The 25,284-nt window shown below is 41.1% G+C and overlaps 1 gene segment (V, D, J or C); it reads left to right on the plus strand.

Annotated features, from left to right (window-relative positions):
* Positions 1 to 315: 315 nt before the first annotated feature.
* On the plus strand, positions 316 to 25,284 carry LOC119532950. The segment is given in 3 exon segments: positions 316 to 405; positions 576 to 941; positions 25,103 to 25,284. Coding segments are annotated over 3 exon segments (600 nt in total).

The raw sequence follows: 25,284 nt of genomic DNA on the forward strand, positions 1-25,284 counted from the left end.
AACAAAAGCTTCACAAGAGAAGACTTTTCTGAATACTAATTTAAACCTCATACATGCTACGTTCACCAAATATGAAGAATGTTCTGGTCTCAGTATTTTTTCTTTGTAGTTGGCATGAAGTGGGTGCAGTGAGATTGAGTCTGTGGCCACGAGGTGGCAGTGGTTCCATTCCCCTCATTTCAGACCTTGAAATTCAAAAGCGTGCAAGTTACTGGAGGGCTTTTGATTGGCTGAGCCAACAACAGAGAAAATCTTTTGCTCATTTGAGAACAAACAATAAAAAATAGAAATAGCTCCTCTGAGAACAGAAGGTTTGGAATCACCGCATATTGTATCAAGAGTGAGATATCAGGATGGAGAAAATGCTGGAATGTGCATCAATAATCTTGTGGCTTCAGCTTGGCTGTAAGTTGGAGGTTAAAAGATGAGAACAATAAGGGCACATTCATCCAAAGTGGAGGAGAGATGGGGATTTAGTTTTCAGTCAAACCAGGTTTTCTGTGGGATGTTTTCAAAGCTGCTGAATTGCTGAACTAAAAGCTCTGCATCATTTCTGATTTTGTTTCCCTGAGCAGCGTTGAGTGGAGAAGACCAGGTGGAACAGCATCCTCAGACCCTGCGAGTCCAGGAGGGAGACAGCCCCAGCCTCAAATGCAGTTACTCAGTCGGAAATTTTAAAGGGCTACAGTGGTATAGGCAAGATCCTGGGAAAGGCCTCAAACTCCTCTTCCTTCTGTATTCAGTTGGAGATGCAAAGCAAAAAGATGGAATAAAAGCCACATTGTCAAACAAGGAAAGTTCCCTGCACATCGCAGACTCTAAGACTGAGGACTCAGCCTCTTACCTCTGTGCTGTGGAGACACAGTGCCCCACTGGCACCTGCAGCCTGTACCAAAACTTTGCAGTTGGGGCTCTGGAACAGGGGCAGTGGCATCTCGGTTGTATTTTCTCCCCAAAGAAATATTTACTCAGAACCTCTTACCAAGGGGTCCTGTGGAGAACAAGGTCTTGTGACATAGCCAGAGAGCAGAGAAGCATAAATGCACACTGCTGCTCATTCTACCCAGGTAACCTTGTGCATCATGTTCTTAGATCACTCTGCTCTCATAATAGTCCAGAGCTTCTTGCACATAAATTCAGGAGGGATGGAAGAGACTGCATGATACACACATTCTTTCCTGAAACATTGGTTGGTTTTTTGCATTCTGTCATAACAATCTGGGCACATGCCTATAAGTGAACCGTTCCTGTATTAATATCATCTTCAAGCCCACATATCCATCTGACACTTATTTTCAAGTGCCCCTTCAAATTTAACAAACTTCCCCACTCCCCACCCTCAAGTAACCACTATTCTGACTGCTATCACCTCTTCTTGAATGTCAAGAAACTGGAATTACCCAGTAATCTCAGCGTCTGCTGAGATAAGTATATGTCAATATTGCAGATTAATTTGATTGATTTTCAAATGTGAAACCAACTTGCATTTCTATAATAAACTCCACTTAGTAATGTTCTTTTATCCTTTTTGCATATTGCACCATTAATTGCTATTATTACTATTACTTTGCAAAGTCCACGTCAGATTTGTGGTTAAGGTTATGATGACCTCATTGGAGGAGTTGGAATTTGTCATTCCTTTTTTATTCTCTGTGAGTCTTTGTGTAGGATTTTTATTAATTCTTCCAAAAATATTTGGGAAAATTTATTAGCAAAGCCATCTGAGTAGAGTTTCATTTGTGGGAAAGTTTTAAATTATAAATTTAGCTAATGTAACAGCTATATTCTATTTTCTTTTGTGAAAATTAGTAAATTGTGTTTTTATTTCTTTCTGTTCTTATATTATGTTTTTTGCTTCCTTTTACTTAGGGTTTAATTTGTTGTTCTTTCTATTTCTTTGAGTCAAAAGTTTAAGTCATTACTTTTCAACTTTTCTTCTTTCCTAGCATATGCATTTACATCTATGAGTTTTCCTCTAATTGTGGCTTTAGTTGTTTCCCACATTTTAATGTCATGACTTTATTATTAATCAATTGAAATATTTTTAAATTTTTATTTAAGACAGGATTTTATGTCATACAATGATATTGCCAAGGACCTAAGAATGGCCAAGTCCTTCCCTAGTCCTCTCTTAGAAAATTTCTGAGGAAGTAATGTGTAATAACATTAAACAAATGAAAAGCAAAGTAGAACTTACAGCTGAACCAGCCCCTGACTATCTCCAATGTAGAAAAGGTGGGTTGGAGTTCAGGGGTAGAGTTCAAAGCCTAAATAGGATTTCCTACTTCCTTCTGAATCCAGATAAGAAAACCCAAAATTCCTATAAGGATGAGGGGGTGTTTTAGTTTTCCAGCTGTCAAAGCAAATACCATGCATTGGGTGAGCAAAACAATGGGAATTTATTGGCTCAAGGTTTTGAGGTTAGGGTAAATAAAAGTGATGCTTTGTCCCAGAAGACTGTGGCATCATGGGACTGGCTGCCAGTAATCCTTGGTCCTTAGCTTTTCTGCCACATGGCAATGCACAGGGCAGCCTCTCCTGGCTTCTCCCTTGTCTTCTGGATACTGTGGATGTTCAGCTTTTGGCTACTCCTTTTAGCTTTCTCTTTCTCTGTGACCTTCCCTATAAAGCCTTCAGCAACAGAATTAAGACCCACTGTAATTCAGTTGGGCAACACCTTAACCAAAGTATCCACATCAAAAGGTCAGTTTACAATGGGTTCACACATACAGAAATGAATTAAGGTTAAGAGCCTATTTTTCTGGGGTGCATAGCCCCAAACCACCACAGGAGGAGAGATAGGCCAAGCTTCAGTTTGGGACATGGATTTCCAGGCATCTGAGGTGAAATAGAAAGGGAAAAGAGTAGCCTGTCACAGGGGACTACATTAATCCTATTTAGATCTGCTCATCATATGGAGGTAGGGATTTAAAATATGCAAGATATATAAAGACATTGACTTCCACTCACTGGGATCTGACTACCTTTTGATTAATAATAGCAATAGAGTGGTAGGAGCTAAGATGGTGGCATAAAGAGGAGTGGAATTTAGTAAGTTCCCTGGAGCAACTAATAAACAACCAGGAACAACTAGTAAATAATTTGGAATGACTGCTGGGGGACAACCATGACTGTCCACACATTGTGCACCAACCTGGATTGGGAGGAATGCCTGAGATCGCAGCATCAAAGCTGTAAGTAGAAACTGTGGAAGTGCTCTGGGAGCCCCCTCCATCCATGGCAGGCTGAGCTGCAAAACCTCGCTTTGGTAGAAAGCAGCACTTTCTAAGCCAACAAATATAGCTCAACCAAATTCCAACTGGGGATTTAATTAACAAATGTGGACTGCTGGATACAAGCTACAAACTTCTAACAAGCAGACACTTTAGTGATGACTGACCTTAAAGAACCAGAAAACTCTGCTGTCCCAGGAGGGGGAGCCCAGAAGATAAGGTGCTACCTCTAGCTGATGAGTGAAATTGGGGGGTTGTGCACAGGCTCTGAAAGGGGGTTTTCTGTCCCTTTTTCTCTCTCTCAACCTGAGGGGCTCAGTGGAGAGAGCCTTGGCCATTTTCAGTTTGCAGTGCTCTGACCCAAACAGGAGTGGAGGTAACAGAGCCAGAGAGACAAAGAAGCTATTAAAATGCAGATGATAACTCCCTAGGGGGTGTATCTTCCCTAAGAGGAAGAGGGGAGCCCAGCTCTACTACCGGTCTTCCCTACAGAACCAGACCCCAGAGCCTGGGGGAAAACAGCCAAAACAGAAACTAAAAGGGCCACACCTCACACTAGTTAGGAGTGACAGGCTGACAGTTGCTATCTGCTGGGTAGCTTAGGAATAGCACAGTGTCTAGAAACCTCACAGAAAAGTCTGCTAATCTGTAAGACACACCCACAGAGAGACTTGAAACTAAACATAACCACATTCTGAGATCTGAACCCATTCTAGTCTGGGAAAATCTGGTTGGGGTAACCAAGGAAACCAGATGCCTAGATAACAGAAAACTATAATCTACACTATGAAAAATGAAGATATGTCCCAGTCAAAGAAACAAACTTACACCTCAAACAAGACACAGTTGAGGTAATGTTTCACTTTAATGAAACAATCTATTAAAGATTTTCAAAGAAATATGCTAAATCAAATCAAAAACCAAATCAAAAAGTTCAGGTAAGATATGGCAAAAGAGATGAAGGCTGTAAAGAAAACACTGGGTGAACATAAGGTAGAAATCAAAAGTGTGAAAAAACAACTGGCAGAGATGAAAACCACAACACAAGGGATGAAAAACACAATGGAGACATACAACAGCAGATCTCAAGAGGCAGAAGAAAACACTTAGGAACTGGAGAAAAAGACACCTGAAATCCTACACACAAAAGAACAGATAGGGAAAAGAATGGAAAAATATAAGTAACGATTCAGGGAATTGAATAACAACATGAAGTGCATGAATATATGTGTCATGGGTGTCCCAGAAGGAGAAGAGAAGGGAAAAGGGGAAGAAGCAATAATAGAGAAGATAATCAATGAAAATTTCCCATCTCTTTTGAAAGACATAAAATTACGGATCCAAGAAGGGCAGCGTACCCCAAACAGAATAGCTATGAATAGACCTATGCCAAGACACTTAATAACCAGATTATCAAACATCAAAGATAATGAGAGAATCCTGAAAGCAGCAAGAGAAAAGTAATCCATCACATACAAAGGAAGTTTGATAACACTATGTGTGGATTTCTTAGTAGAATCCATGGTGGCAAGAAGGAAGTGGTGTGATATATTTAAAATACTGAGAGAAAAAACACCAACCAAGAATCCTATATCTGCCAAAACTGTCCTTCAAATATGAGGAAGAGTTTAAAATATTCTCTGGCAAACAGGCAATGAGAGTTTGTGAACAAGATACCTGCTCTACAGGAAATACTAAAGGGAGCACTACAGACAGATAGGAAAAGACAGGAGTGAAAGGTCTGGAACACAATTTGGGATGATGGTAGCACAGCAATGTAAGTAAACTGAACAAAGATCACCATGAGTATGGTTGAAAGAGGAAGGTTAGGAACATGTGGGACACCAGAAGAAAAGAGGAAAGATAAAGACTTGGACTGTTTTGCTCAGTGAAACCTACAGTGCTCAACAATTGTGATAAAATGTACAAATATGTTTTTGTATGGGGGAGAACAAATGAATGTCAACCTTGCAAGGGGTTAAAAATGGGGTGGTATTGAGGAAAAAATGCAATCAATACAAACAAGAGACTACGGTTAACAGAAAAAAAATCTACAGTAGCCATTAATGATTTGGGAGTTGGATTCTTGTTTTTGAGGGGGAATGTGATAGTGTGCTCAGATTAGCCTAAAGGTGAGTATAGGGTGAGAACAGGAATGGCCCACTGACTTGCAAATTACATAGGGAAGTAATAGGGTAAAGTGGAAGAGGGGACAAGAATGGGTGCAGGAAGACCAACTAGGAGACCAAGTGAGACATTAACAAGGGCAAGATAATGGAGATGGAAAGATACTGAGAACATAACAGGCCCTGAAGGGATACAATCACCAGACTTGGAGATGGATTGGACCTGGGGGTGAGGGCGGAGAAGTCCAGGTTGATTCCCAGGTTCCTGGCTTGGGGAACTTGTTAGGCAGGGTGCATGCTGAGATGTGGAATAAAGCCACAAGAGCAGATCTGCAGGGGAAGGAAGAGGTTGAGTTCAGATAGGAGTGGAGGACAGAGAATGAAGAAGTGTGAGGGCTCTAGACTCAATGTACCATCTCCAGTGAAAACAGAATTCTGGGTGCATGACCTAATGATGGTGGATTGACATTGGAATCCTCAGATACATTGGTCAGAACTGCCCTTCCAATGAAGGAAAGCCTTCACTTAAAACATGTGGATGATCAATATTTATCATTCCTGATATAAGAATGGCACCAATGGGCTTGTCCTTAGGTGGAAAGAAGCCTTGGACCCTGACAGACTGTTAAAAGTGTGAATGCACTTCCCAAAGCCTGCTATTTACTCCCTCCTGGTTGGGCAGTACCCAGTGGAAAAAAAAATAAAACAATTAACACTCAGGGATAAAAAAAAAAAAAAAAAAAAAAAAAAAAAAAAACCAGAAAAGAAAAGAATGGGGACTAATATCTTACTTGTAAATGGACTCTGAATTATAAAATTAGCTATTCCTATACCTTCTTTGTGGGGAGGGGATAAGGGAAAGTCTAGAAGGAAAGGAAGCAGAAGTAGAAGCATTTAGATTTAGGGAGAGACAGAGGTGCCCTTTTCCCACATCACCTGATTTTGTTCTATTTTAACCCTTTGGGCTTATCACCTTACAGTCTGTATAGTGTGTGGCTCTTGCATTCAGAGAAGGAGATCAGAAAATTACCATGGGATTCTTGTTTTTACCTGCCCCACAAGTTGTAGTCATCATCACATCAACATTTTCATCAGCTATTTAGCCCTTATCACATGCTAATTTCAGTGCTAGCATTTTACTAATGCTTATTTAATAATTTAGTAATTATGAAGTAATATTATGCCATTTCTCAGATGAAGAAACTGAGGCTTAAGGAAATTGAGATGAAGGAATGGCTAAGATAAAGTAAATGCTGAGGGCACCGTAAAATGAGATTAAAAAATAAAATCTTTCCAGAGTTAATGAATTGTATAACACTTCTCAAGTTCTATTGTACATTTAAGAATCACATGATGAGTTTATTTAAAAAAAATACTTTGCTCCCAATGATTCTGATACAGTAGCTCTGGCATGACCTAGATATAATAGGTCCAGCATGAAGCCAGGAGTCTGTTTTTAATGAGTTCCCAGATGATTTTTGAATCAAGTTATTGGGAGATCCTATTTGAAAAACAGTATAATTTGGAGGCTGCTGAATTTCAGGGCAGGGGAGGAGGGTGGTTGACAAGACCTGCAAATGATTTTGTGTTAACTTATAGAAGTGTCTAGGGAACCCAGAAATTCATATAGGGATGTCTCCATGCAAGTAACACCTTATTTTGGGTAAGACCATGTGCTATTCTGATTAGTAGAAAATCTCTTGTTTTCATGGGAAAGAAGGTAATTGTTAGGTTATTCAATCAAGAAGAGAAGAGATAAAAACTCCATCAAAAGGAGTTTTATTGTCCAACTGTGCACAGGAGGGCTGAAGCCAAGGATGGCAACAGCCCTGAGCCAAGGGAACAGCAGGGCTCATAAAGGATGGTTGGCAGGAAGTTCTTTGTCCAGAGAAGGGGAGGCTGGCAGGTTTAGGTTTGCAGTCTTTCAGTGGCTACTTTTGGAAAAAGGGGTAGTTGGCAGATTTCCATTGACTGGTTTGAGAGTGGGAGCTTCAGGGCTAGAAAGTTTTAAATTTTGATATCCAGGATTCCTAAGGGTGGGGACGGTGGCTTATTGAAGACCTGCAGGGTTCCTATGGTGGGGGAATGTGGTGGCTCTATCACAAAATTCCTAAGGGCAGGAGTGGGGTGAGGGCCCAGGGCCTAAACCTAATGGTAATCATTTTTGTTCTCAACAGTAACAAAAGGAAATTTATCAAGATTTGAAAAGGGGCAGGGAGAAGTAGAAGATAGAAAAACCTTTTAATTATAGACTTCTCAAATGGAAAATAAGACTGAACAACATGGAGAAAAGTTTTTTCAGTCTTTATTTTTAATTGTATAACAAATCCTCTCTGTATTTAAGAGGCCATAAGTGCATTATCTCTTAATATATCCCTCTCTGTTCTAAAATTTAAACATATTTTATTTAATAATTTTAATTAATCTTCTTAATCTTTCTGGGTTCTTGTGGGAGCCCCTGGCCCTCAAGTGTCTTGAAGACTGCACAGAATGGTTTGTGTGACCCAGGGCAGTTAAGGTTTGACCTATTCTCTTTGTAATATCAGATGCTAACTGTAATCTATACCTGAAACTGCCTCCTCCCTGAGACTCCCTGAGATACTGTTATCTCTATAATCCTCTCCTCCTCCTGGTTGGTTACAATCAACCCCTCCCTACATTGCCACTGTAAGAAAGGAATAAGTTTCGTTTTCACATAGAGACAGCATGGAATAAGGGTAATGGAGGCAAAACCAGTTTAAACAAGCCCCAGACAAAGAGAAGAGAGAATCTGCCTGATGTAAAGAGATATGAGGTAGTATCAGAGGCGGGAACTCACAGCAAAAAAATAAAAATAAAAATTTGGGGGGGGATAGGCTGATCAGTTCAAAATCTCAATAATGAGCTAGTTGGCTCTCTGGGATTGGCTGTACAAATTAAAATCTCAAAAGATGAATTAGTTAGTGTTCTTGGATAGGCTGTAACCTCTGTAGTACCCAGTCAATGGGGAAACAGGGGAGGGACTTGCGAATTAGGAGTAGGAGATTTAAAGATTGCCATTCTCTTCCTCTGGCGCGCCAGCCTTCCGCGTGTTTGGCTGGACTCCCTATCTTGCAAGATCGTAAATAAATTCTTTTCTCCTCCAGAACCGAGAGAGCGTTTATTCCCTTACAGGTACCGCTTTATTTCTGACAACTTGGGGGCTCGTCTGGGATCCAAAGCTTCGGAGGGGGACCCCCGAGGTGGACAAAGGGAAGACGCGCCCCGCTGATTGGGTGGTCTCGGACTCCGCCATTGGGGGCCCATCTCTGGCAGCTAAAGGGCCCGAGACCAGACGCTTGGATCTGCCGGTTGTGGATGAGAAAAGGGGGAAAAGGCTTGCCTCTGTTTGACCAGGCAACTCCGTGCACGGACCAAGGTAAGGAAAGTAATATATTGCCTTGGTGGTCGGGAATTCCTGATGAGTCTGGAACTGCTTGTGTGTGACTGAGACGTGTGACATACTGCACGAAGCGAGTGCGGAGTCTCAATCTGCAGTTCCCTTCTCCTGCGAGGGAAAGGGCCACAGACAAAGTGAAAGGAACTGAGAGAAAGAAGCCCAGACAAGACTCAGGATGGGAAATAGAGGCAGTTGGCCGGCTGGGGAAGAAGAAAAGGGGGCACCTATAGAGTCCCTCAGGGACATCCCTCCAGATAGCCCACTAGGTAGGATGTTAAAATATTGGACCAATAGCGATCAGACCAAGGGAAAGGACAAAAAGAAAATGATTAAATATTGTTGTTACATTTGGACTGAAGAAAGCATTTCACCACCAGATGTATTCTGGCCAAAGTATGGGACAGAGGAGGACTGGCTCTGTGCCAACCTTGTAATTTATGTTAATGAGAAGAAACCCTTTTCTAAGGAGGAGTCTGATTATGCCACGTGCTGGCTAAAGAACAAAAAAACTCCCCTTTACCCTGTGAAAGATAAAAACCCAAACTTGGAAGATGAGTTGGTAGAATCTAAACCCTGGGACCCCTTATTAAGCCTTCCTCCTCCCTACTATTCCCCTCCTCCCCCAGGGCAGAGATTGTTAGAGTCTGAGGACCTAATAAGGTCCACACAGGTTCCAGGGGAATCAGGAGGCCCATCGGCGCCAACTGCTCCACCAGATATGACCCATCAGTGGTTGAGGAAAGAATTAACACAGTGCAAAAAGGATGTACAGAATTTTCCATTTCCAAAAACTCTTGAAGGAAAGAGAGTAAGGGAACATTACCCCGTTAAATCCCTTTACCCCTTGAGGGAGGTGCCTATGGGGCCAAAGGAAGTCGGGTATGTAAATGCCCCATTAACGAGTGCAGAAGTAAGAAATTTTAAGAAGGGAGGACAAAAAACAAAAGCAGCAGGCTAAAGTCATGATAGCCACTGTTGACCACTTGGTCAAGAAAAGATTAGAAACAGGAAATGGGGGATGCAGACAGAGGCGAGATAGGGGAGGGGGCTGGGCTGATTTTAAAAAAAGGAGCAAGGAAAATGCAGAACTCTGCAGGGTGTTATCATTGTGAAAAGCCTTGCCATTTCAAAAGGGAGTGCCCAGACTTACAGAAGGAGGGTGGAGTTATACCGCTAATGAATTTTGAAGACTAGGAGAGTCAGAGGCTCCTCATCTCAGAAGCCCACCGGGAGCCTTTAGTAAATTTAACGGTGGGCCCATATCAAGAGGAAATTACATTCTTGGTAGACACTGGAGCAGCTTGCTCCTCTGTAAATCATCTTCCAAAGGGAGCCAGGCTCTCTGGCAGTTCCCTCACCGTCACAGGGGTAAAAGGGGAGGGATTTAAAGTTCCCATTCTTGAACCTACTAACATTTGTTGGGAAAATAATCAAATCATAGCTCCCTTGTTGCACATCCCAGAAGCTGGGAGTAATTTATTAGGAAGAGACCTAATAATACCTATGGGACTGGATTTAGAGGTAAGGAATGGACGGATTGAGGTTTTGGCCCTGCTCACTGAAGAAGATGAAAAAGACATTAGGGAGGAGGTATGGGTAAAAGAAGGAAACAGGGGAGGGTTGCAAATTCCCCCAATTAAAATCAAGTTAAAAAAGGAAGGGGAGGTCGTGTTCCAGAAACAATATCCTATTCCTCTTAAAGGAAGACAGGGACTCCAACCCATCATTGAGGGTCTCCTTCGAGATGGACTCTTGGAAACCTGTATGTCCTCTTTTAATACTCCCATTCTCCCCATTCAGAAACCAGATGGTAGCTGGAGAATGGTGCAGGATCTAAGGGCCATTAATAAAATTGTCCAGGTTCGACACCCTGTAGTTCCTAATCCTTACACTCTCCTGAGTAAAATTCCCTTCCATCATAAGTGGTTTAGTGTAGTAGATTTAAAGCATGCCTTCTGGGCCTGTCCCCTTGATCCAAAAAGTAGAGACCTGTTTGCATTTGAGTGGGAAGTTCCCTTCAATGGGTGAAAGCAGCAATACAGATGGACGGTCTTACCTCAGGATTTCACGGAGTCCCCCAATCTCTTTGGGCAAGAGTTAGAGAGGGTACTGAAAAAATTTCCAGTCCCACCTGAAATCACCCTTCTGCAATATGTAGATGATCTATTAATATCAGGTAAAGAAAGGCAAGTGGTGGCTCAAGCTACGAAAAATCTACAGAACTTTTTAGGGAAACAAGGATTAAGGGTATCTAAAAGTAAACTGCAATTTGTAGCAAGGGAAGTTAAGTACCTAGGCCACCTCATAAGTGAAGGAAAAAGAAAAATCCATCCAGAAAGAATCCAGGCCATAGTAGAGTTGCCTCTTCCTCAAACAAAAAGAGAGCTAAGAAAATTCCTGGGATTGGTAGGGTACTGTAGATTGTGGATAGATTCTTTTGCATCTTGAACTAAAGGGCTATACCAAAAATTACTAGAGGAAGAGCCTGACAAGTAGAATGGGAGGAAGTGAAAATAAAGGCATTAAATGAACTCAAGCAGGCACTGGTGCAAGCTCCTGTTCTAGCACTTCCTTCCCTCGAAAAACCCTTTCACCTGTTTGTTACAGTAGATAAGGGAACAGCTTTGGGGGTCCTAACCCAAATCTGGGGAGGCCAAAGAAAGCCGGTGGCTTTCCTTTCAAAGGTTTTAGATCCAGTCTCTAGGGGGTGGCCTGGGTGTGTTCAAGCCGTTGCAGCAACTGCCCTTTTAGTAGAAGAAATCAGGAAATTAACCTTTGGAGGGGCATTAGTAGTTAGTACTCTTCATCAAGTGAGAACTATTCTGTCTCAAAGGGCAGGGAAATGGTTAACTGATTCCCGAATCTTAAAATATGAAGCAATCCTAATGAAAAAAGATGATTTGATCTTAACAACAGATCATAGCCTAAACCCGGCCTCCTTCCTCTGGAAGGGGCCTGAGCAAGTAGAGACCCCTGAGCATGACTGTTTAGACCTAATTGAATACCAAACTCGAGTCCAACCTGACCTAAGGGATCTTCCCCGGCACTCGGGGGAATGAATCAACTGTTCATAGATGGATCCTCCAAAGTCCTAGAAGGAGAAAGGCACAATGGCTATGCAGTTGTAGATGGGATAACTTGTGAAGTAAAAGAAGCTAGCCGATTGACCAATAAGTGGTCAGCTCAAACTTGTAAGTTGTATGCACTAAATCAAGCCCTCAAAGTATTAGAAGGAAAGGATGGTACAATATACACTGACTCTAAGTATGCCTTTGGGGTAGTCCACACCTTTGGAAAGATCTGGGAAGAAAGGGGATTAATCAATAGCAAAGGAAAAGAACTGGTTCATGGGGAATTGGTGAAACAAGTATTAACCAGTCTACTCTTACCTAGAGAAATATCAGTGGTGCATATAAATGGACATCAGAAGGAACCTACTTTTAAGGCAAAAGGCAATAGGTTGGCTGATGAAAAGGCTAAGGAGGCCTCTCTCTACCCCCCTTTAAAAATAATGGTCCTAATACCCTCTATCCCTAAGGAATTTGGGGTCCCTATATTCTCTGCCGAAGAAGTAAAAGAGTTGAAACAGTTAGGAGCAACCTTAAATGATCAGGGGAAATGGTTTCTCCCAGATGGCAGACAAATGTTAAATAAACAAATAATGAGGGAGATATTAGCAGTCCTACACCAGGGGAGTCATTGGGGGGTACAAGCCATGTGTGATGTAGTACTTAAACAATTTGGATGTGTAGGCCTTTATACAGTTGCTAAACAAATCTGTAAGCAGTGCATAATTTGTCAAAAAAAATTTATAAAAAGGTTTTAAGAAAACAGGTACAAGGGGGAAGAGAGCTGGGCCTGAGACCATTCCAGAGCATTCAAGTTGATTATACTGAAATGCCACCAATCGGTCATTTAAAATATATTTTGGTAATTGTCTACCACCTCACTGGATGGGTGGAAGCCTACCCTCTATCCTCAGCTACAGCATTGGGAACTTCTAAAGTTATCCTTGAACAAATCATTCCCCGTTATGGGTTAGTGGAAAATATAGACTCTGATAATGGCAGTCACTTTACCTCCCGTGTGTTGCAGAATGTCATGAGAAGCCTGGGTGTCACTTGGGACTTCCACACTCCCTGGCATCCACCATCCTCTGGGAGAGTGGAAAGAATGAATCAAACCATAAAGAAACATCTTTCTAAATTAGTTTTGGAAACAAAGTTACCTTGGATCAAGTGCTTACCTATAGCTCTACTAAGAATCAGGACTGCCCCTAGAAAAGAACTGGGAATTTCCCCTTATGAAATGCTTTTTGGTTTGCCTTTCCCCAGGAGGACTGGAGAGCTCCCCTCCCTAGACACAAAGGATCTTTTTCTTAAGAATTATATACTGGCCTTGTCTTCTACTTTATCATCTCTCAGGCACCGTGGACTGCTGGCTCAGACCCCGCCTCTTGAATTTGCTGCCCATCGACATCAGCCTGGCAGCTGGGTTCTGATCCAGTCGTGGAAAGAATCCAAACTTCAACCGATCTGGGAAGGACCCTATCAGCTCTTGCTGACAACTGAGACGGCAGTCCGAATGGCAGAAAAAGGCTGGACCCATTACACATGAGTGAAGGGACTGGTGCCTGAACCAGACGATAAGTATCCAGCAACTCAACCTGAATCCTGGAAAGTGACTCCTACCTCAGATCTCCTAAGGATCACTTTAAATAGGCAACAGTTGAAGGAACATACTAGAAGGGAGGAAGGGCTGGATTAAACCCTATGTTTGCATTGTGCTCTGTGTATAGCTTAATGATGAAATTGCTTATACTGATCATAATGTTCTATATTCAAGGAGTAACAGGTTCTGCTAAGCTGGTTATAAGTGTAGTCAAAGGCTTAAAGTCTCAAACTGTACAATTTGATGTTTGTCAAGTAATGAGCTGTAAAAATCTAAAACATCAGCAACAACTGAGGGAGGAATATAAGCATTTATGTAAGCAGACTGTTCAAATAGAAAGCAAAATTGTTGGGGGGCGAACATTTGAGAGTATAACTTATGAGACACCTAACCCCTGTTATTCTTGGAACACTGCTTGGTGGACCACACAGTATGAGGGATGGGTCTTACCCAGGTTGGAGGAAAAACCATTAAGGGAAACTTGGCTGAAATTTAACTCTCCAGTTCAAATTGACCCCAAGGTCTTTAGAATACTTAAGGCCAAAGACTTAAAGCAAACCACAGAAATAGAGACAGGTTATGGAAATACAAATGCCTGGGTAGAATGGGGCAAACATACCATCCAGAGTCTAAACAGAAGTGACTGTTATGCTTGTACAACCAAACAACCCACTGTTCAGATTATGCTCTTCCCCTTGGGGATGAAAAAGCATGAAAGGGAGTTTAAATGTATAACACTCCTTTCAAAATGCTACTCCTAGTGAAAGTCATAGTACGTTGTCCTCCCTTTTCCCTCCAATCCAGAAGGGAAGTGGCAAAGCCATACCAGCGTCTCACCTTGGTCCCGGAAACCACTCTGCCTGTCTCTCCAGATGGGAAGAAGGGCTCCAGGATCTTGGTACCATGGCTTTGTGTACACAGGTGTGGAATGTGAGCAAGGATAGTACTGGCAACTTCTCCAGCCTAACTATACCCCGAGCAGACCTCTGGTGGTACTGTGGGAAGGGCATCCTCTGGCCAACACTACCTGAAAGGTGGGGAGGAACCTGTGCTCTGGTTCAATTGGCTATCTCATTTACCCTGGCATTTGAAAGTAATAAGAAATTACCAACCCAAGGCAAAGGAGAAAAGAAAAATGTACAAAATGTACCTAGTTCCTTCAATAAAAAATGTTTGTAGATAGTATAGGGGTTCCCCAGAAAGTTCCTAATGAGTTTAAAGCTAAAAATCAAGTAGCTGCAGAATTTAAATCGTCCTTATTCTGGTGGGTCACCATCAATGAAAATGTCACTAATCAGCTAAAATTTATCAACTATACCAGGGATGTCATTAAAGAAATAGCAGAACAGTTAGATGCCACTAGCCAAATGGCATGGGAAAACAGAATGGCCCTAGACATGATGCTAGGTGAAAAAGGAGGCGTCTGTGCTATAGTTGGGGGAAATTGTTGCACATTCATCCCCAATAATACCGCACCTAATGAAACTATCACCAAAGCCCTACAAGGCTTAACAGCCTTCTTTCAGAAACTAGAAGAGAATTCTAGCATTAACAACCCACTCACAGAATGGTTGGAAAATTGGTTCGAGAAATGGAAAGGAATTGCAACATCTATTTTAATTTTCCTTATCATTCCAGCCAAAATGTTTATAACATCTGGGTGCTACATAATCCCGTGTGCTCAAAGGCTAGTTCAAAAACCCATCAAAACCACTAGAATCAAAAATAAGAAAGATCCCTATGATGAGGAATGCGAAAAAGCCCTTAGCAAATTTGAGAATCTAAAATGTGAAAACTAAAAGTGTTTAAAAAGAAAGAGGAGGGAATCTGTAACAAAGGAATAAGTTTTGTTTTCACATAGAGACAGCATGGAATAAGGGAAATGGAGGCAAAACCAGTTTAAACAAGCCCCAGACAAAGAGAAGAATCTGCCTGATGTAAAGAGATATGAGGTAGTATCAGAGGCGGGAACTCACAGCAAAAAAATAAAAATAAAAATTTGGGGGGGGATAGGCTGATCAGTTCAAAATCTCAATAATGAGCTAGTTGGCTCTCTGGGATTGGCTGTACAAATTAAAATCTCAAAAGATGAATTAGTTAGTGTTCTTGGATAGGCTGTAACCTCTGTAGTACCCAGTCAATGGGGAAACAGGGGAGGGACTTGCAAATTAGGAGTAGGAGATTTAAAGATTGCCATTCTCTTCCTCTGGTGCGCCAGCCTTCTGTGTGTTTGGCTGGACGCCCTTTCTTGCAAGATCGTAAATAAATTCTTTTCTCCTCCAGAACCAAGAGAGTGTTTATTCCCTTACAGGTAACGCTTTATTTCCGACACCACGCAGCTCCTGCCTTATGCTCTCTTACCCATTAGAATGTCTAGCCCTTATAACCAGCTTATTCAGCCCCGCAAAAGGCAGACTATTTCCACCTTGTGCTCCAAACATGCTGCCATTCAAAGCAGCTCCTGAATCCATTCAGAGAAGCTCTGATTTCAGGGCAATGTGACTGGACTTCGCCACCCTGTAGGTAAGCCTTATAATAAAACCTCATGTCTCAGAACATGTCTGGTGCTTTCTTTAGTCCTTTGGCTACAAAAGCCCTCTTGGGCCAAGTCAGTTCTTCACAACATTTCAACTTTATAATGAAGAAAACTGGATTCCCCACAACATCTTAACTATAGTGAGGAAAGCTGGTTACAACATGGATAAAGCTCTGCTTATTGCAGAATATAACACAATAGCTTTCTCCCCTCTGTCTTTATAGTTTCCATAATAATTTCTGGCACAGACCACACTTATAATCCATAATCATTTCATGACCTTGTTTAACCTTCTACCATATCCTAATAGCCAGGCTTTCCCTTTCCTGTATCTGGTGAATTTTGGTTGGTGTGAGCCCTATTTTGAATTATGTCCCCAAAGTCCACCTAATATTAGTGGAATATTATATTATTTGAATATATATATATATATATATATATACACACACACACACACACACATACACATTCATATTTGGAAAATTAGAAATCTTTATTTAGAATCACAGAATCAAACAAAATATTTTCATATAGGTGAGTAAGATACACTGTGGAGTATTTTCTCATCATGAATTTGGCAACTAGGATGCAAAGCTCAGGACCAAGAGCAATAAAGCACCCACCATTTTCCATTAAGAACATCCCACTGTGGGACACTCCCTCTAGGGCTTAAGAAGAAGCTACTGAACAGGTTCTGCAACTTCCAACCCTCACCCCGTAGCTGAGGGAAGGAGATGGCTAGGGATGGGAGGGTCAAGAGGAGAATATTGTCAATGTTCTTTCTCCACAAGCCACTTGAGGAGGTAAAACCCCAAGATAATTACTGTTAAAGACAGGGGTCACCTGAATAAAGAGGAGGATCACATTCCACCTTGGGATAACTGCTTGCTAGGTAGACTTTTTGATCTACTTTTGCATCTGTGTAAGGAGAAGACAAGGAAATTGGAGAGAGATGACCAAGTGGAGAAGGGGCAGCAGTGGAGCTGCTTGGGTTTCTTCCATTAGGCATGGTGAGGAGTGAGTTTCTGCTGAGCAAGTGCTGCCTCAGAAGGCAGCAGGGCTGAGCTGTCCTGCCTGCCCTCCAGCAAGGAGAGGAGAAAGTCCCAGGTTGTAGAGGCTGATGGGAGAACTCTGCCTTGAGGAAGCCCCTTAGGGTCTCTGGGTGCTGGTTCACAGGGATGCTTGCCACACTTGACTCAGCAGTCAGAGATGCAAAAACACCCATGCATCAGTTAAGGCATAAAGGAATTGACTGTTTTTTCCCCTTAATCCCTTTTCCTCTGCCATACCCCTGAAGGAGCCAGAGCCAAAGGAAAAAGAAGGAGGATTAACAGAGCATACCAGGTCAAACTCTGATAGCTGGGAATCACAGAGGAGAGTGTGAAGACTGAAGTTTTAAACAGGGCTGCACTGTGATTTATTTAATAGGTGAACATGGCCCAGAGGTTTTGGAATTTTCCTAAGAAGTCCTTGAAGGGCTAAGGTCCAGAGTCCCTCCAAAAGATCCCATCAATACTTAAGCCTCTTTGATTTGCTTTCCCTTTTGTTACCTTTTTCTTCTTCTTCTTGCTCTACCTTGCATTATATCATTTTGTGTCCTAAATCTATGATTTGTGCCAGATCCTTTCATTTTCTTTTATTCTGCTGCCTACTACTTTTCCTTGAAGTGATGAACAGAGACTCACCCACTGTCTGAATGGGGGAAGGACATAGTTAAGAAAATTTTAGGAAGAGCAAAATCTCTCTTAATATCAAAAATTGCTGTCCTGTCACACATGGAGATCAGTCTGAAACTACAAGGAACCAAAACCAGCTGTGTCCCTCCTTTAACATGATAAAGCACATCTACACTATTTTATTCTGTATCTGTAAAAAAATTAAAAAGCAGGTTGGTGGACTTGCTCAGGATCTGAATGAAGACATTCACATGTTTAGTCACAAGAGGGCACTACTACATCTGTCTACAAAACCCCTGCTCAGTGAGGGATGGAGTGGTGAGCTCACTTTCAGCCCCCAGCTTGTGCTGAAACTTGTGACAAATGATATATACTTAGTTCTCTTTGTTATGTGCAGAACAGTCTGTACCCAGCATCCAACATTCAATAACCCCTGTCCCTGTCCCAAGCCATTATGAAAAGTTTTCTTCCCATTCAGAATGGAAAAGAATGGAAAAGGATGACACAGATAGAGGAAGGCAGGAAGTAGCTATGCAGCTGTCAATCTTAATTGGCTGAGTTTTATCCATTTTTTAATAGTAATAGGGGAAAGTGGTATGGTGTTATTTTGTTTTTTTTTTTTTTTCTTTTATGGGGAAAGAATTCTTTTTCTTGTATCTATTTCAATTCTCTTGAATTTGAGAAGATAATGTGAAAAAGTTTCCAAGGCTACTCCCTCTTTCTTTTTTACAGTATGTTTCCTTTCCCCTTTCCTTTCTCTCCTCTGCATGTCCACTCTTAGTATATGCCACCACCAGGCGAGCACATGGAGAAGGGGAAAGGTGGACCTGGGACAGAGTTTGTGGAGTATACAGCCAACACCATTCCAGATCTTGTTTCCTTTATAAGAAGACCTGCACTCTATAAATTCATTCCTAGAGATGCATGATCCCTAAAGACATTTTAGGAGACTGGAAGGTCAGGAGAGATGGCTTCTAGATAAAACTCTGATCCTAACCTTCCAGGTCACTTTGAGCACACCACCCTCTGCATGTAAGTTCCATTTGCTCTTCCCTGTGGGGTTTCTCTATCCTGTCAGACGAATGGGTGATGTGTTCCTTAATGTAAAGAAAAATCCTGTGAACTCCTTGGAGCATCAGATCACCAGTAAGATGTATTCTTTCATTTGGAATTCTGAAAAAGTGATGAGAAGGGATCTGGGTGAATGCTTTCCATAAGATTTTTAATTTCTTCTTTTAGACTCAGTCTGTTAGAGTTTAAAACTCTGTGATCACAAATAGACCCCTTGTGATGGGCTGGATGCCTGTGTTTTTATTCTTATCCTCTTTTCAGGGATGTGTCCAAACCCAGGGATGTTATCAACCAAGAAGCTGACTCTAGGCCCTGGGGTTCCCCAGAGTGACAATGGCCAAGTGAGAGGCTGTGATCACAGCTACTCAGCTGATGCTTCTGTATTGAAGCCTCCCCAGCCCAGATTTGGTCGCAGAGATTGAGCTTAGGCCCTGCAGTATAGTGTCAACTTGAATTATAAGGCTGGTGACAGGTATGACTGTACTTTGACCCTGGGTATTTTGGACCTAAGATAGGATAGCATCTGAAACCAAGGAATCAGAAGAGGAACCTGCTGCACCCCTTCTCCCACTGTCTGTCACCCACAATGCTTAAAGCAAGAGTACAGATCAGACCTGTGTATATTTTGAGGAAGTTATGACCTCAAAGTTGGGGGCTGGCTCATACCTGGTGATCACAGAGAGCTTTCCCTGCTGTAAAGAATTTCCAGTGGGAAAGAGAACAATGAAGTCCCATTTCTAGTGAGTCTAGATAATTCTAGCTGTATTTTGCTCTTTCTGAGGGACCCAAATGAGAGGAAAGTGAAGTAGGGACTGGGACTCAGAGAAGAAAGTTCTAAGGATTTTGTGCCTTGACGTTAAAAATTTGCCTTCATTTGTGAATATGGAGTTAATCTGATGTTTTTATCCTTCAGGGATTATGTGTAATGCTGTTTTTGTTTCCTGGCTGATAAACCAAATACCATGGTTTATTAGCTTAAACAACAGGAATTCATTGGCTCATGGTTTTGAGGCTAGAAGTCCAACATCAAGGTGTCATCAAGATGATGCTTTCACTAGGAAGACAATGGCATTCTGGGGGTGGCTGCCAGCAGTCCGTGGTCCTTAGCTTTTCTGTCACATGGCAATGCACATGGCAGCCTCTCCTGGCTTCTCCTTCTCTGGGTTCCACTGACTTCGAGCTTCTGGCTGCCCCCTGTGTCTTTCTCCTTGCAACCTTCCCTATAAGGCTTCAGTAATAGGATTAAGACCCATCCTGATTTAGCTGGGCCCATCTTAACAGAAGTAGCTTCATCAGAAGATCCTATTTACAGTGTTCACAGCCACAGGAATGGATTACATTTAAGAACATGCCTTCTTCTGGGAGGCACAGCTCCAAGCCACCACAAATGCTAAGACCACACAGCCTGACTTCTTGGACAGTGCTGAAAGACAAGAAGGGAAAATATCCTGTCCCTACTCCACCGACAGAGGAAACAAGCACACAATCCTGTGTCAAGAGTTTATAATGAGGGGCCACAGCAACTGATTTGAGGGTTAAAGGCAATGTGACCAAGAAAATGGCTTCACTGCTCATTCCTGCAGACCAGAAGTCATGACCCCGATCCTGTGCCAGGTTATCCTGAAAGACACCACCTGCACCACTGCACCACGAGAGACACACAGCCAGGCAGATGGGGCCTGACTCTCTCCCAGGCAGGGAAGGGGAGATAGCATCCACTTACAGAGGTGACTACACAAGAAGAATGTAAGTTTATGGAAGAAGGTGAAAAATAAAATAAAATGAAGGAAAGGGAGAAAAATAAGGATAAGGTACATGGAATCAAGAACTGGGCCAGGAAAGAAAAAGCAGGGGGAAAGAAAAGCCTGGATGTATGGCCCTTTCTCCTATGTGAGTTTCATTCTTGTTATAAGTCCAATATGAAGTTCATAAATCTAACATTTTTCCTCTGAGAACTATCTGGTTTTTCTATTACACAGGCATTTGAAAAATAAATGAATCTTGCGAGTTTGCTAGAAAAGAATGATCATATTAAAATTTTTCCTTAGTTTTTATGGATTAGTATTAAGTATTCTATTTTTATGTGTACAAAAGCTACAAATTGTTTTATTATTTAAAATATTTAAGCAATGTTAAGCATGTAGAGTAAAAAATACTACTTCCTTAAGATGCCCCTGAAAAGTTCTCAATTTCTGTTAAAAATTTGGTGAGCAGATTTGAAGTGCTTCTTCTCATTTAAACACATATTTATAATAAACATACTTTTTAAAAGTATAAATGGGATTACATTATGTGTAAAGTGCTGATTTGATTAAATGCCAGAAAGATCTTTGCAAGTCAGAAAATTTAAGCCTCTCTTATTCCATTAAACAACTATACAGTATAACATAATATAGCTCTACTATAATGTCTTGAAAGGTATTTTAAAATTTCCCACATTTTCCCCTGCTGCAGACAATGTGAAATTTAAGGGTATTTCATAGGGCTAAATTTCCAGCCAAGTGGAATTTCTGCATCTATGTAAATAACCCTGTAAATCTTTATTGGTTTATACTTGAGCTATCAGGATATAAGAATGCCCATTTCCTGACCTCATCAAAAACACTAAATATTATTATTATTATTTCTTTTTGTAATCTAATGGGTGAGAAAAGGGAATTTTGACAAAATTACCAATTAAGGGGAATCAGTCCTCAGGGCTTATGTAGCCAGAGAAAGCAGCAGTTATAGAAACCTGAAGAAAGCAGCTATAACTTTATAGTAGAAAGATAGATTTCTTCTAATAAAAGCATCTTAATATGTTTCTAATATCAGCATTTAATGCTATAAACCTCTCTATGCGTTGTTTTAGCTGTGTTCTATAAATTTGGTATGTTTCTAAAAACTTTTAATTCAGTTCAAAATATTTTCTAATTTCTCTTCAGACTTCCCCTTTCCTTTGACCCGCAATTTATTTAGATGTGTCCTGTCTGCTATCTAATTTCCAAATATTTAAAAAATTTCCAACTCTCTTTCTGTTATTGCTTTTTTGTTTAATTCTGTTATGGGGCCAAGAACTTACCATGATTTCTACTATTTTAAATTCATAAGGTTTTTCTGTGGTCCAGAATACAGTCTATCTTGGTGAATGTTCCAGGTGCACTTGAAAAGAATATATAAACTGCTGCTACTGAGAGTTATGGTCTACAAATGTCAATTCTGCCAAGTTGATTAATAGTGTTGTTCATGTCATCTACTTGATAAAACAAGTAGACTTTCTACCTACTTGTTTTATCAATACTGGGAGAAGAGTTTTGAGGTTTCCCATTTTAAATGTGGATTTGCCTATTTCTCCTTTCAATTCCATCAGTTTTTGCTTCAAGGCTTTCAGAATTGGGCATGCAATGCCTTCCATTTGTCCTTTCATCCCTGTAAGACCTTTAGGACCATCAGAAGAGGTCAAGCACATTCTTTATTTTCATTAGAGTGGCTAAGTGCCACAGCTGTTGATTCCCCAGAGCCTTGCCTTCTCTTTTGAATAAAAAAATAATAATAATTAAATAATATAATGATGATGATGATGATGATGATGATGATGATGATGATGTCAGCATATGCCACAAGTTACCACTGTCCTCTTTCCTCTGGCAGGGAGGTAGTGCTCTTCTCATATTTGCATGCAACCCAATACCCAAATCCAAAATTTAAGGTCTGTTTCCTGGTTTTAAAGGGCTGCCATTACCAGCACCAGTTACTCTATCAGTCAGAAGCTCAGCAGATAGCACACTGAAATGGGGTTATAGGGGAAGGCTTAATAAAGGAACCATTCACACAGGTTTTGACAAGGTTAAAGAAAACCAACAAGGGATGTTGCACTGTAAGTTTAGCAACAGTGGAAAACCATTACTGCTACCAGGTCTGAAAGCAGGAGGGGAATGAGAAGTTAGCTGCAGCTGTAAGAGAGGGCTGCCAGCCAGGAACTGGGGCTTTTGCTAGAGGGAACCAGCCCAGCGGAGGTCACTCAGCAGTGGGAAAACAATCAGTGGAATCAATGGAATAAATATCCTAACCTCAGTCCTCTCCTATCCTCCTTTTGATGTTTCTGATTGGCCAAATCTAATCAGAAGTGAGAGGACAAGGGGGCCCTTTGATTCAGCCAAAAAGTTTGGCCTTTTGGGGTTACAAAACAGGGAAGAAGGCTGTCAATGAATATGAAAGAGTAAACAGAAAATATCCATCACAGAAGGCTTCATGGAAGAATAGGGACTTAAGTTAGGACTTGAAGAGTGTCTGCAGCTGGATAGAGAAAAAGGAATTCCAAAGGTAATTCATAGATACTAGTATGTCTATGTACATTTTCCATATCCTCTATTCAAAGTCAAGAAAACCTCTCCACTTACAATGATTGATGAAATTTACCTAGATGGAATTGTAAAATTTTTAAAGAAATAACAACAAAAAGGGGTCAAGTTTACTTACATGTTGCATGACAATCCATTGTTGTGCTGTTGATTATGCTTCCTTTAATCTAGTATCTCTGATACTTGAACAGTAGACTAGTTACTATTTAGACCATATAGCTCCTTTAAACACTCTTTTTTTTTAATCCACTAGAATTTATTCAACACACACTCTCTTTTTTTGGGAAGTGGGGTTCTGGTAAAATCTAGTCTATACCATTTGAGATGTGTCAGTTAATCCTTGAGGAAAATAGGTTTAAAAACTTTGATATTATCTGAGAAACACCCTGGGAACAATTTCTCCTTAGGGAGGTTACTTGGACTGGCTTCTGCACTGGACAGAAGCCAATTTGTAGCTTGCCAAGGTAGTCTTGGTGACCAGAACATCCATTTCTCTTTTGTATTTTAACATGGCCAGATGTGTGGAAAATCTTGTATTTGTTGGCTGGCCTATTTTCCAAGCAGAACACCATGCAGTAACTTTCGCTCTTTTCCTCCACCCTTAAATTATACACATTATACATAAAATAGGATCAAATTTTCTTAAGTTAGCAGCTCATTAATTTTAATTAACATTAACATTAACATTTTTTCATAGAATTTTTGGAAGGTAGAAGTCAGTATCAGATGTATTTTTGGATACTCTCAGTGTACAATCTGGTGCAAAATTCCAACCACAGTACCTCCTTTTGATCAGCCTGGACCCTATACAATGGTTTTAGTTCCACTTTTTTTCAATTTGTACAAATACATTAAAAAATGAAATCAACCTTATGTCCTCATGTAACTAGTACACCAAAGTTTGGAACCATCTCTTATGTCACCACATTTTTTTCTCTTTTCCAAAATCTCTTTGTAAGTGCTTATCTTGGCATAATTACTTGGAAGAATGTATGATGATCATGATCAAGTTGTTCCAGCTCAAACGAGAATGCAGATGAGGCGATGAACCTCACAGGGGCAATTCTAATGTTTATATGAGTTTTAGAAAATCAGAATAACCCTGCCTCTCATCCCATTGCCACCCTTTCCACTCACGGAGCAAAGAAGAAATGACACAGACCATGAAGTCGGCATCTCATCATTTCTGCCTTCCCAGGCATCAGTTGTTTCTTCAGCTCACCTGTGAGACCAGAGTCCACAGCAGGGAAGATAACTCAGGGCCAAAGTGAGCACATAATTATTATCATGGAGATGAATTACTTGTAGTCTATGTCCAGTACTTAAATAAGCATTTGCTATATGGCTAAATGAACAGGAGAAATGGAGGAAGGAGGAGAAAAATAGAAAATAAAGTGAAAGAAAGGACAACAAAATGAAGAAAGGAAGAAGGATGGAAACAGAAAATGAGAAAGGAAAGAATGAAGAAAAGAGGAAAGAAAGAAGAGATGATAGAGGAGGAGGAGGAGGGAGAGAAGGAAGGGAGATACCCATTTCTCTAGCAATGCTGTGCTTGGTCCTGAGATGGCAGTGTTTCCATTTCCTCTCAGCTCTTTGCAGATGAGAATGTGTGTAGGGTGTGTGTGGGGGGGAAGAGGGTTGGGGACTTACCTCTAATTAGCTGAGCTGACTCTGCTTCTTGTAGAAAAATTTGAATGTATGAAATAGCAAAGCAGTTCTTTTATCTTGTGAACACTTGTCAATGTTTCAGGCACAAGTTTTCACTTCTCAGAGAGTCTAGGTGGCTAAATGGAGAAATCCCTGGGCCTGCTTGTCCTTTGTCTGCAACTAGACTGTGAGTTAGAGGGATCTGGAAATGGGCAAAGAACAGGCATCCCTGGGACATTTCTCCCTAGGGAAGAGAGAGAAAGATAGGGAAAGGTTTTCTGGAAGTTTCTGTGAAATTGAAAAAAAAAAAAATTTAAAAGTAACTTCCAAAGGATAATTATCCACTGACCAATGCCCTCTCTCTGTGTTTCTTTTTCTGAACAGGGGTGAGCAGTAAACAGGAGGTGAAGCAGAGTCCTCTGGCTCTGAATGTCCAAGAGGGAGAGACCTTGGTTCTTGACTGCAATTACATGAACAGTGCTATTTACTTCCTTCAGTGGTACCGGCAGGACCCTGGGAAAGGGCTCACATCTCTGTTGATAATTCAGTCAAGTCAAAGGGAGTAA

This window comes from Choloepus didactylus, chromosome 4, assembly GCF_015220235.1.
Source record: "Choloepus didactylus isolate mChoDid1 chromosome 4, mChoDid1.pri, whole genome shotgun sequence".
Classification (NCBI taxonomy): domain Eukaryota; kingdom Metazoa; phylum Chordata; class Mammalia; order Pilosa; family Megalonychidae; genus Choloepus; species Choloepus didactylus.